This window comes from Maniola jurtina, chromosome 3, assembly GCF_905333055.1.
Source record: "Maniola jurtina chromosome 3, ilManJurt1.1, whole genome shotgun sequence".
In the NCBI taxonomy this organism is placed as follows: Eukaryota; Metazoa; Arthropoda; class Insecta; order Lepidoptera; family Nymphalidae; genus Maniola; species Maniola jurtina.
In genome coordinates this window covers 11306632-11321812 of record NC_060031.1, presented here as the reverse complement: position 1 = coordinate 11321812, position 15181 = coordinate 11306632, and the positions used below count along the sequence as shown (strand labels likewise).

The following is a 15181-nucleotide window of genomic DNA, read 5'->3' as shown; positions in this document are numbered from 1 at the left end:
TTTCACAACAAAAAATCCCATGTCTAACTAGTATTTTTGCTAGATTGATAGTTGTTGGTAAGTATAGCTACCTACGTACCTACATTCTCATTATATTATCAAAATTCCGATTGGGGCTTAAAATATCAACAGAACTCATGAAATAGGCATGCACAAAGAATCTTGATAGGTACCTATTTGATTCAAGAATTTTCACCTTTTACTTCCACACTCAACGAAGTGGAAAGCTTAAAATGATTTAATAAAGCTGTTCCTAAGCCACGTCCGCCTACTTGTCCGTAGTCATAATAATAATAATAGTTTGTGGAAATTCCAAGGGCTTTAACTTGTCAACTTCGTAACCAGAAGTCCTTGAACAGAGATCCTGCTTGTTACCTACCGGGAAAATTCCTATAGGTTAGCTAACTTTACTGACGACATCTTTTGCGCAACGTTGCTTACCTACTCTAATTTTTCTATCTTCCGAGAGGTCCTGGGTTCGATTCCTGGTTGGGTCAATAAATGCGAATGCATATAGGTATCCCATCTGCTTAACCAATTTTGAAATTTGGTACACAGATGGCTTGCATCTTGGGGACGAGGTACTTTTGGTCCCTGAAATCCCCACGGAATTTTTCAAAAACCTAAATCCACGTGGACGAATTCGCGGGCATCGCCTTAACGAGTATTTGGTACAGAGATAGCTTTCATCCTGCACGGTTATAGATAGGCTATAGGTACTTTTATTCCAGAAAATCAGTTCCCACGGGATTTTATAAAACCCGAACTCACGGCGACTTTAATATTAATAACTAGCTGATGCCCGCGACTTTGTTCGCGTGGATTTGTTTTCAAAGGGTTCCGTACCTCAAAAGGAAAAACGAAATTCTTATAGGATTACTTTGTTGTCTGTCTGTCAAGCAAACCTATAGGGTACTTACTTTTGGCCTAGAATCATGAAATTTGGCAGGCTTATAAGTTATAGCACAAGTAAAAGAAAAAATCCGAAAACCGTGAATTTGTAGACTGCGGTTACCTACATCACAAAACAGGTTAAAATGTGTTCATGAACAAATAATCAGTATTTTCAATTTTCAAAGTAAGATAACTATACCAAGTGGGATATCATATGAAAGGGCCTTATCTGTTTGTTTTTGATTTATCGTGCAAAATGTCGGGAAAAAACCCGAGTATGGAACCCTTGGTACGCGAGTTAGACTCGCATTTGGTCGGTTTTTTAATAAGCTAATGAACTAGTCATATTTTTACTTAATACATGAAAGCGTTATTTTCTGTATGTTGAATGTTGAATGTTGATGTTTTATTTTGGCATACATTAAAACCCAGGAATAATCAGGTCAAAGTCTTTATTGTGATAATAGCTGTTATCATACATTAAACTATAACTTAAATCTATGCTGTACAACACATGTACAAAGAAATTTGTAAACTATAGTTTTGTCTATAATGTAAAAACTATTCAAATACAAAGTTAGCTAATAGAGTATTAACAGTTTCTTTATTAAAATATTTTATCAGTAATCTAAAAAATCTATAGCTACTTATCGATTATTTTAGTATCGACAGAGTAGACAATAAGAAAAACACTACAATGTCTTAAGGTCAGCGCACACAGATGGAGTAGAGACGAGTTTTTACGGCTTATTCTGTTTATCCACCGAAAAACAGCCACCTTAGGGTGTATACTCGGAAACTTGTGTTTATCCACCACGAATTAAAAATTAATACCATTACATAAAATTACCGTCCGAGAAGGATAGAACGGACACACGTTTCCAAGTATACCTACCTACACCTTAGGGTGGATAAACGGAATCCTTACCTAAGCTCAGCTTTATACAAGTTGAAATATGACTCCAAGGACATACACCACGCCTGGCCACGAAAGTCTGGTGGAAGTCACGCCACCAGTCGTCTTTATGCCAAAAATTAAAAAAAAGTTAAAACATAAGGGTAAGTCCTCAGCGTAAAGGTAGGACCTCAGCTCCACTTCACTCGGCCGGTGTGCGTTGAGCCTAAGCAGTTTTTGTTATAACAGGATTGTTGAAGAATACACATATAATTTATGCTAATAATTGTTTTTTTTAATTATGCTCAAATTGTTTGGAAGTGGATTTTTGTAGTGTTTTTCGTGCAATACATTTATAGACATATGTATTATGCTTTCGCAAAAAATCGGATTGATAGCACCGGGCATTAGTCAATATTATTATTTATTTTTAAAAGCAATTATTTTCCTTTGTTTTGGAATACAAAAATATTGGACAGATATAGTAACATTATTATTGTAGGTAGGTTCTATAAGCAAATACTATCAATCATTTTGATATATCATTAATAGTTAAATGTCGAAAGAAACAGACATACATAAAATTAGTAAGACAAAAATGAATAAAATTAAACAAAATTTCCACTGGCTTCATAATGGCAATAAAACTTATATAAATGAAACTATACAGATATATCAATCTTCCACTCTAAAAGTTAAACTTAATATACGCACAAAGTAAGCATATCTTGAGTTTCGAGAATTATATCAATATGTAGGTACATGCTATTTCAGGTCCGAAACATTACAGAATTACAAACAGGTACATTTTCTTATTATTATATAAAATAAAACCACTTAATTTAAAATATTTTGAATCATGTCTTCTAATAAACCTTTTTGAAACAGCTAGATCAAAACCGTAATAAAATATACAGACACTTTTATATAAAAATACTTATTGGTCCTATTTGGCAATAAAATATTTAATTTATTCCTATTAGTTGACATTGAGATGAAATTATATTATTTTTATTTATTCTAATATAATGTAACATCGACCATAAAATTGTTTTATCAACGTCCCACCGCCGACGAGAACGCGACAAGCTATCGACTATTTTCTGGCTCAAGAAATGTACAATCATCTATGATTTCAGAGTCAATAAGAGGTAAATACTTGATTTATGCACACTGCTGGCGAGAACTCTTTCTCCACTAGTTTGTCGCTGCAATAAGAGCACTCAAAGAAAAACTCGCTCAGCGATGCTCTCTTGGCGCCAAAACACTAGCACAGTTTGAGCAGGAATTGATTCATGTATGACGAGCGATTACTCGTCCGTCGCACTCACATACTTTCTATGGCCCAGCGTCAGAATTACCCCAACTACACATCTGCTACTCGTTGCTCGCCAACTCGTTTCTCGCTAATCGTCGGCGGACGGACAATTGCTAAAGGTTGAATGTCGTTTGCACATCATAACATTACAAGATTTTTGCTTACAAAACCTACATACATACGCTTATAAAAGTTTGAGCTTGTGATGTTTTGATTTCTTGGAAGTTGTATGATAAAGTAATTTTATGGTCAACTATAAAATGTAGGTAAAGTATAGTTTGAAGTTTGCAAATTATAATTTTAAAGCATTTAGTTATTATTATGTAATACAGTCTTAATACTTTTAGACAAAATAAATTTCAGTCCAATCTCTTCGAATATAAAATGAGGATGATTGCACGCATACAGTATTGTCTCAGGAAAAACTCAGGACAACAGACTCAATCAATATTCATATAAAGCGAGTAATAATAATTTAAAGCTATCAGAATCCTCAAATATATCTAACACAGATTATACAGGCATACAATATGGCAACATTTATTAGTTTTTCCGTTCCGTTTGTAGATAATATTGTCACTGTACAAAAATTGTAGTAACCGCAAAATAATTTACAACACTGGACTGTTACAGTATTAGTACTAAGTAGAAAGGTATAAAAAACTTAATTTTAGGTTAAAGTTCTATCTTATGGTACAGCTCCACTCTCGGAATTCTGCAAAGGATTCGTGATATCGCGAATTGTGTGGTTGGCGTCAATCGTATCGTTCCGCACATTTGCGCTAACTTGAATATAAAAGCATGGATAATTGGATACATTCTTTAAAATCCCACGGGAACTATTTTTTCGGATGTATCTAATACACCATATGGCGGACTATTCGCTGTCACAGAATATCGCGTCTGCCGGACGGTGAATTGCCTTTAAATTGCCTAAAAATTCGCCAAACACAAAACCTTCGCCGTATCCCGAATAGTGTGGCCAGTTGATTTGCCGAAACTCGAATCACTTGCCGTATCCCGATAACTGTATTTTTAGTTAAGATAATTATTAAGAGTTACTGAAATGTGTGGGTCCATATTATGCTAAAAGTTTTGATGTTAAAAAAAATTAAAATCATAGATTTGAAAATGGTTTCATAATCAGCATCTAGAGAAATCCTGAGAATGACACACACATTGATTTTTATGATTTACTAGATGATGCCTGCGGCTTCATCTGCGTGGATTTAGGTTTAAAACGGCAAAGCTCGGGAAATATTGAGACAGACACTTGGTAAGAGATCTAGCTTGAGAATTAAGCATTATTTTATTGATAACAAAGATATTTCAAGCCTCTTGACTTTTGCGATTCGCCTTTATTGTGTTTATGTTTGCGCCATTTGAGCATTTCTTTACAGTGAACTACCAAATTGGATACATCAAGAAGAGAATTCTAAAGGCCCAACCGCATTACAGCGACACTACGCAGCGCGTCGCTTCGCGTCAAAATATTCTCAGCAGGTTGTCACTATGACAGATAACTTGACCCCTGACGCTATGTTGGCACTATTGCAAATCACACAATAGTAAACCCTCAGATCTAAGGAATAAAGCAAGCAAAGCATTGGTGCCAACATGACGGCAGGAGACAAGTTAAATAATTTTTTGACGCTTTGTGCGGCGCAGAGCCGCTGTAATGGGGTCCGACCTTAAAACATTAATCTAATAATATACAAACAAATCCTTACTATAAAATACAAATTATATATATGCAAAATTTTATTATTTTACTTGGGTTTGTACGGGCAAGGGGGCGCCGGTCGATGCGGCCGTGACACAGGTTCATACACTTCGTCATACAAACACGGATTTGTGGTAGAATAATTCGCACTAGAATACACATCACTCTGAGAATAGTTCGCACTAGAATACACGTCACCCCGAGAATAGTTAGCTCTAGAATACACGTCATTTTCACCAATCTCACTATAAATATTACTAGCTGTATCATTCACTTCATCGTAGACTGCGCGGGACGTCGATGCACCATAACCATACGTGTAATCAACATTTTGATACTTTAGAGCCGAATAATTCTTAGAATTTTCTAGAGATTCACTGAAGTTCTTTAACTTCTCACCTTCTTCTTCATATTTTGGTACATAAATGTTCTTTTCATAGTTCGTCTGACTTCCTGATGGTGTTGAAAATTTTGTATAATAATCCTTTGTTTCCAATATAAACTGCTGTTGATTTGTATCGAAATTGCTGTATATTGGAATATCATTTTGGTTAGTCCGTGTGTTACTATATATCGAAGTAGACGGTTCAACCTCTTGTGTTCTATTTTCATAGATATTTTCATTAGTATTCTTCGATCTGAGATTCAAGGATTCGGAAATTCTGTCGTCCAAAGACATCTGTTGTATGGACTTAACTACGTTAGATTCGTTTGATGAGAGAGCACTAGTTGAGTATGTGTTATTCATGGTTCCGTATGGAGATCGGTTAAATGAATTATTCATACTTGGAGTTACATTATTGTACAGATTAGATTCTGTAGTAGTGATTGGTAAATCGTTATTCGTGGCTAAAGCAGGTGGACTTTCGAAGTATGAATTGGTTAATTCTAATAATAATTTTGGAGATTCGTTTTCTACAACTAAAGAGTGCGAAATGTCAAATGCTAGAGGTTGAGTCGAGTATGTGAGCATGTTGGTATGATTCAACCCATCCAAAGACTTAGCACCATAGAGATTCGTGTGGATTCGATTTTGCGGTTCGGTGCTGTAGGTTGGCAAGCTTTCTATGCTTTGCTGGCCCCAGTCCGATTCTGTGCCTGTGAATAACAAAATAAAAAACGATTTAATATGTAAGTATATCAAAGGAAAAGAAGATTAACTGATCTATCAACGCACAGCTCAAACTACAGGACGGATTGGGCTGTGTCATGCAGATAGACTATCAGTTATAATGGCGCGTGTATAGCCGCCTTAACACTTTTTACCTATTTCTGGCACGTCTATTGGCTCGTCGAGAAGCGAGATGTTCTGATTGGCTGGTTTCTTGGTGGGCGTGGCTTTTAGGGTACTCGGTGGCAAATCTATGTCAATCAGCAAGTCTTCCTTCACTGAAATTTAAAGAAAATATTTTTTTTAACACATTTAACGTTATACAGATTTGCCGCAATAATGATGCGGTTGATAGTTATGATGTTTGATGAACCTTACCTTGATTCAAGCTTTTGGAGTGTTGATCCCTATCAGACCGGGTCATTCGGTCGGGCAAGTTGAGCGTTCTGTCGTTGATAAGCTTGCTGTAGTTGAAATGTTTGCTGGCCGTGTTCCCGGCTCGCGTGCTGGTCGGCTGCGTCGACTCGATCGTTCGACGCTTTCTCAGTGTCACTTCTGGGTCTTCTTGAATACCATTTATTGGTTGAGAAACTGGAAACATATCATAGCTAGATGAACTGCTTCAAACAGGTAAAAATTCTCTTCCAAGAGACTATTTATAATAAACTAAACTAATAAACATTTCATAAAATATTATAGCTCCAACCAGTGAGAAAATAGGTAGATGATATACTTTATGTATGACAATACCCATACAAGAAATCCATACTAATATTATAAAGTGAAAGTGTGTCTGTCTGTCTGGCAGTCTGTCTGCTAGCTTTTCATGGCCCATCTGTTTAACCATTTTCGACAGAATTTAGTACAAGGACAAGGGTAAGACATAAGACTTTTTCTCACGGAATGGACGAATTCATCATTTATTTGGTAAAGAAATGGCTTGCATGCTAGAGCATAGGCAACTTTTTGTTGAAAAATTACAGGATAGGAGGATTTTAAGAAAATTGTATCCACACGCACGAAAATACGGGCAAAAGCTAATGACAAATACGATAAATAAAGATACCAGATAATAACATCAAACCTATAATAATTCATAGTAATCTATTGAAATGAATGCATAATAGTAGCATGGGTGTGAATTTCCCACTGCATACACATAGTACCTATTCATGGTATAATGTATGTCGGGGCGGTCACACTCGATAATACCCATTTAGTCATAGATTAGCAATTTTCAATGCTATGTGAAATATCGTGAGTTGCGACGTATTATTTAATAGCATTGATTGCTTTCGATGAAAAAAAAAATGAGTTAATTAAGTTTGAAAAATTTTGTGTTTTTTTTAATTTAACTTTTTTTTTTTTAATTTAGCGACCTTGTGCCAATTAGTTATTACACAACCTTTATCAAATTGACAGGTCAAAATCTAGTGCTGTCCTTTTCCGCAGTAAACATTGGAGAAGAGCATTTAGCACTAGATTTTAGTTTAGAGATTGTGTACTAACCAAGTTTGGCATAACTATATTTTATTACTAGCTGATGCCCGCGATTTTATTCGGGTGGATTTTGGTTTTTAATAATCTTGTAGGAACTCTATTTTGCAAAATTAAAAATGACCTATTTCAAGTTTTGAACTATACAAAAAACCCACCTTCGTTGTTCTGTTGCGGCGTAAACGAACAAACCAACAAACAAACACACTTTCCCATTTATAATATGGGTAGTGCTTCTACCTAAACATGAGTAAATGTTTAAATAGGGCGTAATAAATGCGACTTTCGGTTTCGTCTGTATGAAAGTGATAGGTATGTAGATATGTTATATACTCGTGGCTTTACCTTAGTTGGCAATCGAACGAAGTACCCAATACGGATGCATGAGTCAATAAATAATACGTCATAATACATACCTTTTAAAATTCTTACCTAACGTAATGTACTACAACGTACTCGTAATTGGCTCCAATTCAAACTGTGGTAGCAAAACTTTAAAACTAAATGAAGTAAGAGCCGTAATAGCCGAGTGGTTAAGACGTCAGCCTCCTATTCGGAAGATCGGGGGTTTCGATCCCAGACACGCACATCTAACTTTTCGGAGTTATGTGCATTTAATGGCCGATTTTTCAATCGTTAAATAACTTTTATATGAGGAATAAGTTTGACGAATTAAGCAATTAAATAGCTGTAATATTGGAACCTTCAAAAGAAGATTTAATAAGCACCTTCCAGATAGAAGCGTTCCATCTTAGGCTGCATCATCACCAGCTATTTCGTGTGATTAGAGCCAAGCGCTAGCCAAAATAGCTAGCTAAAATAGTTTAGGGTAGTTTCCTGGGGGTCATACTCCTCATTACTGAGGATCGTGACCACTTAGTGGTTTTCTTGGGATAATAACGGTGATGTCAGGATGAATTAAATACCTTTCCGGACCGGCGAAAGTGTTTGAGATTTCTTTGCCAGGTCTAAACTCTTTTTACTCTTCATTATTGTCACCAGCGTACTGTAGAAGAAAGAACAATTACTTTATTTTATTCTATTATATTTAACAACTTTATTGCTTAATACTATGCAACACACAACATACAAAGAATAAAGTCCAGGATAGACTTAAAAACAAAGGGCGACTTTATCACTAAGTGATCTCTTCCGGGCAACCCATACTTAAAAACTTATAGAACTGTAAGACAGGAAGTCGCAATGTAACTATACAATTAAACAAATTTTGTTTTTGTTCAAAAACTGATTATTAAAGCCGATTCTCTCTATCACTATCCATGCGGACGAAGTCACGGGTATCATCTTGTTTTTACATAAATCTGTTTCATTTTAACTCTATTTTGCATCCAACAAAGTACAAGAACGCTCTATACATTTCGCTTTAACACGCTAAACGCCATGGGGGTCACCGGTGACCTCAACGTATAGTCATATTCAAACTACTTTTTCTCGCCGCCGCGCCGGCCATACTGACTGTTACTTTATTCGTACTCCGTTACCGGCACGGCGCTGTAGAACTATACTGCGCAGTGGGACAAACATACCTTGTAAGGAATTGAAAAAATGAAAGATAGCGAAAAAAGTAACCAAAATAAAAATTCAGGATATATAATTCAAATTAGTCTTTATTATTTAAACGAAAATTAGCAGTCTTTATTTTTTAATGAAATACAAACATAAAAATCAGTTTTACTGAAAAATAAAATAAAGTGTAACGGGTGGCCGGCGGGGTGGCCGGCGCGGCGCCGGGTACCGGAAAATATATTTTCTGTATTTGTGCGCCATGGGGTGCACCGGTGACCTCAGCTATGTATTTGACTGTAACTATGTAACCCATGTACAGAATTGAATAAAACTTATTTTCTATACGTATCGTAACATAATAAACAAATTACGACCAAAAGTATTTTTACGATTTTTATTTTTTTCTATCGGCGTTTAACGTGTTAAATATTACAACGATAAAATCAAGGAGTTATGTAGGGAACAGGCCAACTTCTTGCGTCTGTTGGTTCTGCCTAGACTTAAAAGAGTAATAAAACGAGACAGATTAATATTTCCACCTAAAGTCTCATTTTAAGTTTGTTTTATATCCGACAACGTCAAAGAACACTCTATACATCTCGCCTAAAATATTATAATAATAAAATCAAGGAGTTACTTAGGGAACAGGCCAACTTCAAGCGTCCGCTGGTTCAGCCTAGACTTAAGACAGTATTAAAATGAGTTGGATTTATAGTTCTACATAAATCTATCTCATTTTAACTCTGTGTCACATCTGAAAACGTCAATGAATGCTCTATATATCTCGCTTGAAATATTATAACGATAAAATCAAGAAGTTACCTAGGGAACAGGCCAACTTCTAGCGTTCGCTGGTTCTGCCCCTTCCACCAGTGTAGCTCTGGCCTCTTGTCGATGCATACAATCGTATCACCTGCTTCTATCGACATCTGTCCGTGTTTCCTATAGCTGAAACAAGTAATTTTGATATTTTTAACAATAGTCAAAGAAATCAACGAAAGGATTGAGATTTTCAGCAAAGGCAGACAGGCTGTGTTGCTTACCTAAACAGAACTATACTTTGATAAAATTGTAATTTTGTGCCAATTTACTTATTTGTGCGTGCGATTGAGACGAAACTTTCAGTTTTGATCACACACAAATACTGCAAAAAAACTTGTACAGTTTTAGGGTGCAGCCACATTAGCTGCATGGCTCCACTGTGAATTCATATAAATATATCTACTAATTTTTAAATAAATGCATCTTAAGTTATCAGTTGTTCAATAATTAAAAGATTCATTTATTATTTTTACTGTCCAATGAATAAAAACATAAACTGTGTGTCATGTATCCCATAATATTATTTGCCAAATGTGATCTAGCTCCAGATTCAGAAAATGCAATTCCAGCAATAAGTGGACAAGAGTAAAGTTTTAGAAGCTAATATTGCCCCTATTTATTTTGTATGTAATGTCCGATCATAGGTTCAACTTACCTAAGATTAGCAACAGCAGTATCAAACTTATTAGTCTCCATAAACCGCTGTATGCCCTCAAAAGAAGGTCGTTCCTTTGGGTTCAGGTCCCAACACTGCATCATCAGCATATACACATCGGGTGGACAAGCGTTGGGCGCGGAGAGGCGTTGCCCTTCACGCATTATGAGACGCAGGATCTCTGAGCCGTTTAAACCTAAAATTATAGTAGAAAAATAAGGGTCGTACGTTCGCAAGCAAAAAGCGGACGGACGGAAAGCGGAGACTTAGTAATAGGGTCCCGTTGAACCCTAAAAAGGAAGATATACTTAAATATAACATTTTATTAACATTTCATTTGTTACATATTTACATAACTGCCGAAAAAGGAGTAGGTAATGTTTTCAGAGTTCATGTATGTATCTACCTATGTGTGTAACCAATCTAGCCGATGCGTGGGTCGTGGTTTGGTTTTTGTGTCTAGCCAATAACTTCTTGCAAGACGAAAATAGAGTTTTAACTTTAATTTGTGCAAGGATACCTTTTAGTTTTGAACATTTTACAGTTTGAACTTTTTGTGAAATTATACATTTTACGTTTTGAACATTTTGGGTTGCGGTGAAATTATCATTGTACTATAGTACATACCAGAAACATGCCTCAATTCATAATAAAGCAAATACCTAAAAATTACTGATACCTAATACCTGAAAATTGAAATAAGGAAATATTAATTGAGCTATGTTGTGTAATGTACAAAATTATTGACACTGAAGAGCAAATACATACATTATTTGTAACAGAATAGCTGGTATAGTCATGAGAAACGCATGGCACACCCATGCGATAACATACTATTATGTATTTGTATAACATGGACAACGTAACAAATTGTACGTGCAACTCATACTAATATATTTAACACCATTTTAACACTCCCATACTGACGCAGTTAAGGTGAAGTCAAGGTTAAATAGTAAGTATAACATTTTATGATGATAGAGCTCATGTTATCAGTAGTAAGCGTCACTACACAATAGATACTTATGGCTCAATGGCATAAGTGAAGGAATGTTACAATGGACGTACCTGACTCCGAGCACTTGTATACATTTGGTATACATTTGGTATACATTTTGTACACATTTGTACACATTTACAAAAGTGTGTTACAGTTTATTTGAAAAGCTAGGTTAAAGGCCTCTTTCTGTTTATCTCTACAATGCAATATTATTTTACTTTTCCTTTTTTTTAATTAGATCTCCTTTTTTTTTAATCCAATGGCATGGCAAAAACCTTACTCATCAATTTTCCTAATGATTACCTCAAAGTTTTAAATGAACCAATAGAGTTAACGATATTTTAGTTGATTACTTTTCACATACCTAAAGATTATTTCAAAACTCAATATCCAGTAATGCAAAAAAATAACATTCATCATCATGATCCACTCATCAACAGTCCACTACTAGGCACAGGTCTCTTCTCAAAATGAGAAGGATTTAAAGCATAATCTGGCAGGCCCAGTGCAGATTGGCAGACTTCACACACCTTTATCTTAGACTAGATTGAAATGACAGACCTTTCATGATACTTTGTGCCTGAAATTGCTTATTGTTTGTTGCTAATTAATCAAAAATAACATACCCATCCAAGGGTCTTCGCCAAAGGAATACATCTCCCATAGGGCCACAGCAAACATCCAAACATCGGAAGCGTGTGAGAACTGCCTTGATCTCAGCGACTCGGGCGCGCACCAGGGAAACGGCACTTTGCGACGTTCGCTCATGACGTAGCAGTCATCGGCGTCAGGCAAAGCACGCATCAGCCCGAAATCACCAATCTTAACCTAATGAGTATAATCATTATATTATAATTTTACTGTCTTGCGTCTTAAAAGCAGTTTACTGCAAAAAATTGTTTGAGTTATTGCCAAAAAATATGGGAATTAGGAAAAACGGATGTTTCTAAAAAGTTTGCTACATAGATAGGACCGAACTTAAAACCGTACATAGACTACATAGCATCTTTTTTAAGAAACATTAGGCCTCATTCGTACGAGAGCTTTTTTAACGTCCGTTAAAAAAGTGTTCAAATAGATTAAATACATTCCCAAGTATCTGTTCACAGGTCTACACTTTTTTATCGCGCACTGTTTTATTTCCACCGCAACACCAGGTTTTAACGCAACGCTTTTTTAACGCTCGTGTGAATTAGGGCTTAGTTTTTGAAAATCCCCCACATTTTTTGGCGATAGGTAACTCAAAAACTATTTTTGTAGTTAAGAACCATTTAAACATCGGATGGTAGATTTGTCAGTTCATTTATTGTTATACAGTGAGTTAAATGGCTCGCTGGTGTATTTTCGTAGTATAAATTCGCATTGACTTTATTTACTTATTTCCTATAAACAAGGCATTGCCAAATTATAATGAAAAAAGCATGTCTTACCAATTCCAGATTCGTTAATAAAATATTCCTGCACGCCAAGTCCCTGTGTAAAAATCTATTCTTCTCCAAATGAGCCATCCCAGCTGCCACTTGTCCTGACCATTTAGTTATATAATTCAAGGAAACTTTGCCATTTTGTGCTCTAATATAATCCAATAATGCGCCCATAGGTGCCAGTTCACACACCATCATCAACGGATAGAATACAACTCCATGTAACTTGATTAAATTGGGATGTTTCAAACTATGCATAGCCTCTACTTCTCTCTGGAAGTCTTCGTAGACCCCTGGTTGCGAGAATGCGTCATCCTTTAACACCTTAACAGCTACCGGTACCAACATTTGATCTGACACCCTCCATTCACCCCTTTTAACTACTCCGAATGATCCATTGCCTAGCTCATTGTGCAACCTATGAAAAATAATTATTAATTAGATATCATTTTATACAAAAGATGATTTTTAGTTGGCAACATGAGAACCATATTTAGCCCAGTCACATTTGTTAGTCATTTTAGTACATATATTAAAAGTTATTGCATCTGTCCTGAGATGGATCAATACTTACACAACATCTTTTTCTAATATTATACAAGTTGTTCTTGAGTCTGTCAGTGCCTGTGGCCTCACTACTTCAGTCTTCTCTCGTGCAACTGAGCTTGAAGTACCAAACAATTTGTTCCAAAACTTTCTATTCCACAGTTGTAGCTTCTTTTTTCTCACAGCATCTTGTAATCTGCGAATGCCTGGCTTACTAATGCCAATTTTTTCGAGGTCTTCCGTGTGAACATAGTCGAAATGTGCTAATCTTGTTATCTAAAAAGAATTCCTTACATAATTCTTTGTATTTGTAACTTATAGCTTTACCTAGATAATTGTATATACTTATAAAGGAGCACCCTAGTCCTATATATATATGAGAACAATTCCCTGTAATCCCAAGTGTTTGGGAAACAGGTATCTAATGGTGATTAGAGAATTTGATCCCGTTCCTATAGTCTCAGGATTTTGAAGCATAATAAAAATTCATTACAATAATGTAAAAATCTACATTTTTGGGTTAGAGAGAAGTTGGAGAAATCATCAATAAATACATTAGTTTCGTTTTAGATTATAACCTCAGTTAGAACTTTAGGAATTAACAACCAGCAATAAAGCTGTGCAGCAAATTGATTTGACATTCTAGTAAGTATGATGATGCATAAAAACCAATAATAATGAGGGGTACAGGTTTCATAAAAACATCCATATCCATTACGGGTTAGAGTATTCCACTTCCACCTAGAGTGCATTATTATTTACCTAATGGTGAAATTATAAATAGAAAAAATAAAGATAGCATGTTTGTTCAAGGGCACATAAGTACCTAATAGTCAAACTTAAATGCTGCTGCATCTTGGATCAAAATACCTAGTTTCACTAAAAGCTGAGAAACAGTTTGATTTTAATTTCAATCAGGCCAAGGTTAAATCACATCAAATATAGATAATTTAAAATTGTTCTTACTGAATATTATTTCTGGTTGTTGTGAGGGGTTTCCAATTTATTTTTATTTGTATGCAAGTACTCATATTATTTTATTTAATAATAAATTGCAGGCATTAATGCCTTTAATCTGTTTTCTAGTAGCTATGTCTAGGTAATCAAACAATTTTATACTCATAGGATTTTGAGTTGTTGTTAATTAAAAGCGTATAAAAGCATTGTTTTATTTACCTGAAGTTGATCTCTGATAGGGAGATAAAACTGTTCAAGTTGCACATTTTGCAATATCTCATATAACCAATCCGGGCTTGAATCCATTGTAAATAATGCGTATTATCCTCAGCTTAAGAATATAATAGCTAGAAATCTTCTCCGAAACCACATTTCATACAGGAAGTAGAAATTGCTATTATGAGAGCTGCGCGCAAGTTGTTACCAACAAAACTTCGGATTATTTCGTAATTCGCAACCATTCAACGATGATATAACGTAATCATATGTTTCTATTTTAAAACCAATGAGATATTTTATTTTTTATATCATCACACAACAAAACAAACACAAGATTCATTTTATCACAAAACTGCTGCCTGCCAGTTGCCACAAAAATGAAGATGAAAAATAAAATCTGCAAAGTGCAAAAGCAAATCATTTATCAATGGGATTGAAAGAGATGAAAGATATGAAAAATTAAATAATCATTCATTCATCACTCAAACATTCGTTTTTGTGACAGTCGCTATTCTTCTATGTTTATGGTCTGCGACAGTCGTGGTCGCATCGAGCGCAACTATTGTGTTCTAGATGTGCTTCAGGCCTAAACG

At 35.4% G+C, this 15181-nt stretch overlaps 1 protein-coding gene across 2 annotated transcripts; it reads right to left on the bottom strand.

Moving 5' to 3' along the window:
• Positions 1 to 1329: 1329 nt before the first annotated feature.
• LOC123881207 (activated Cdc42 kinase Ack) lies at positions 1330 to 14995 on the bottom strand. Of its 2 annotated transcripts, XR_006799432.1 has the most exons (11): positions 14589 to 14995; positions 13441 to 13688; positions 12873 to 13284; positions 12069 to 12270; positions 10443 to 10638; positions 9788 to 9913; positions 8365 to 8444; positions 6320 to 6532; positions 6097 to 6219; positions 3056 to 5928; positions 1330 to 3023 (listed from the first exon to the last, which is right to left on the bottom strand). XR_006799432.1 is itself a non-coding variant. In XM_045929892.1 (10 exons), exons 1-10 carry the CDS (start codon positions 14673 to 14675, stop codon positions 4877 to 4879), a joined length of 2739 nt encoding a protein of 912 aa, XP_045785848.1. In that variant the 5' UTR covers positions 14676 to 14995; the 3' UTR covers positions 1330 to 4876. The 2 variants fall into 2 exon arrangements, 1 of the variants encoding a protein (XP_045785848.1); XM_045929892.1 differs by having other exon boundaries at positions 1330 to 5928.
• Positions 14996 to 15181: the final 186 nt, after the last annotated feature.

Bases quoted from the DNA above. Each gene is read 5' to 3' on its own strand.
- LOC123881207 (XM_045929892.1), bottom strand. From the start codon at position 14,675: ATGGATTCAAGCCCGGATTGGTTATATGAGATATTGCAAAATGTGCAA. The intron at 9,914-10,442 runs GTAAGTTGAACC...TACTTGTTTCAG, and splicing joins ACTGCTGTTGCTAATCTTAG to CTATAGGAAACACGGACAGA. The intron at 6,533-8,364 runs GTATTTAATTCA...ATATGTTTCCAG, and splicing joins ACTTTCGCCGGTCCGGAAAG to TTTCTCAACCAATAAATGGT.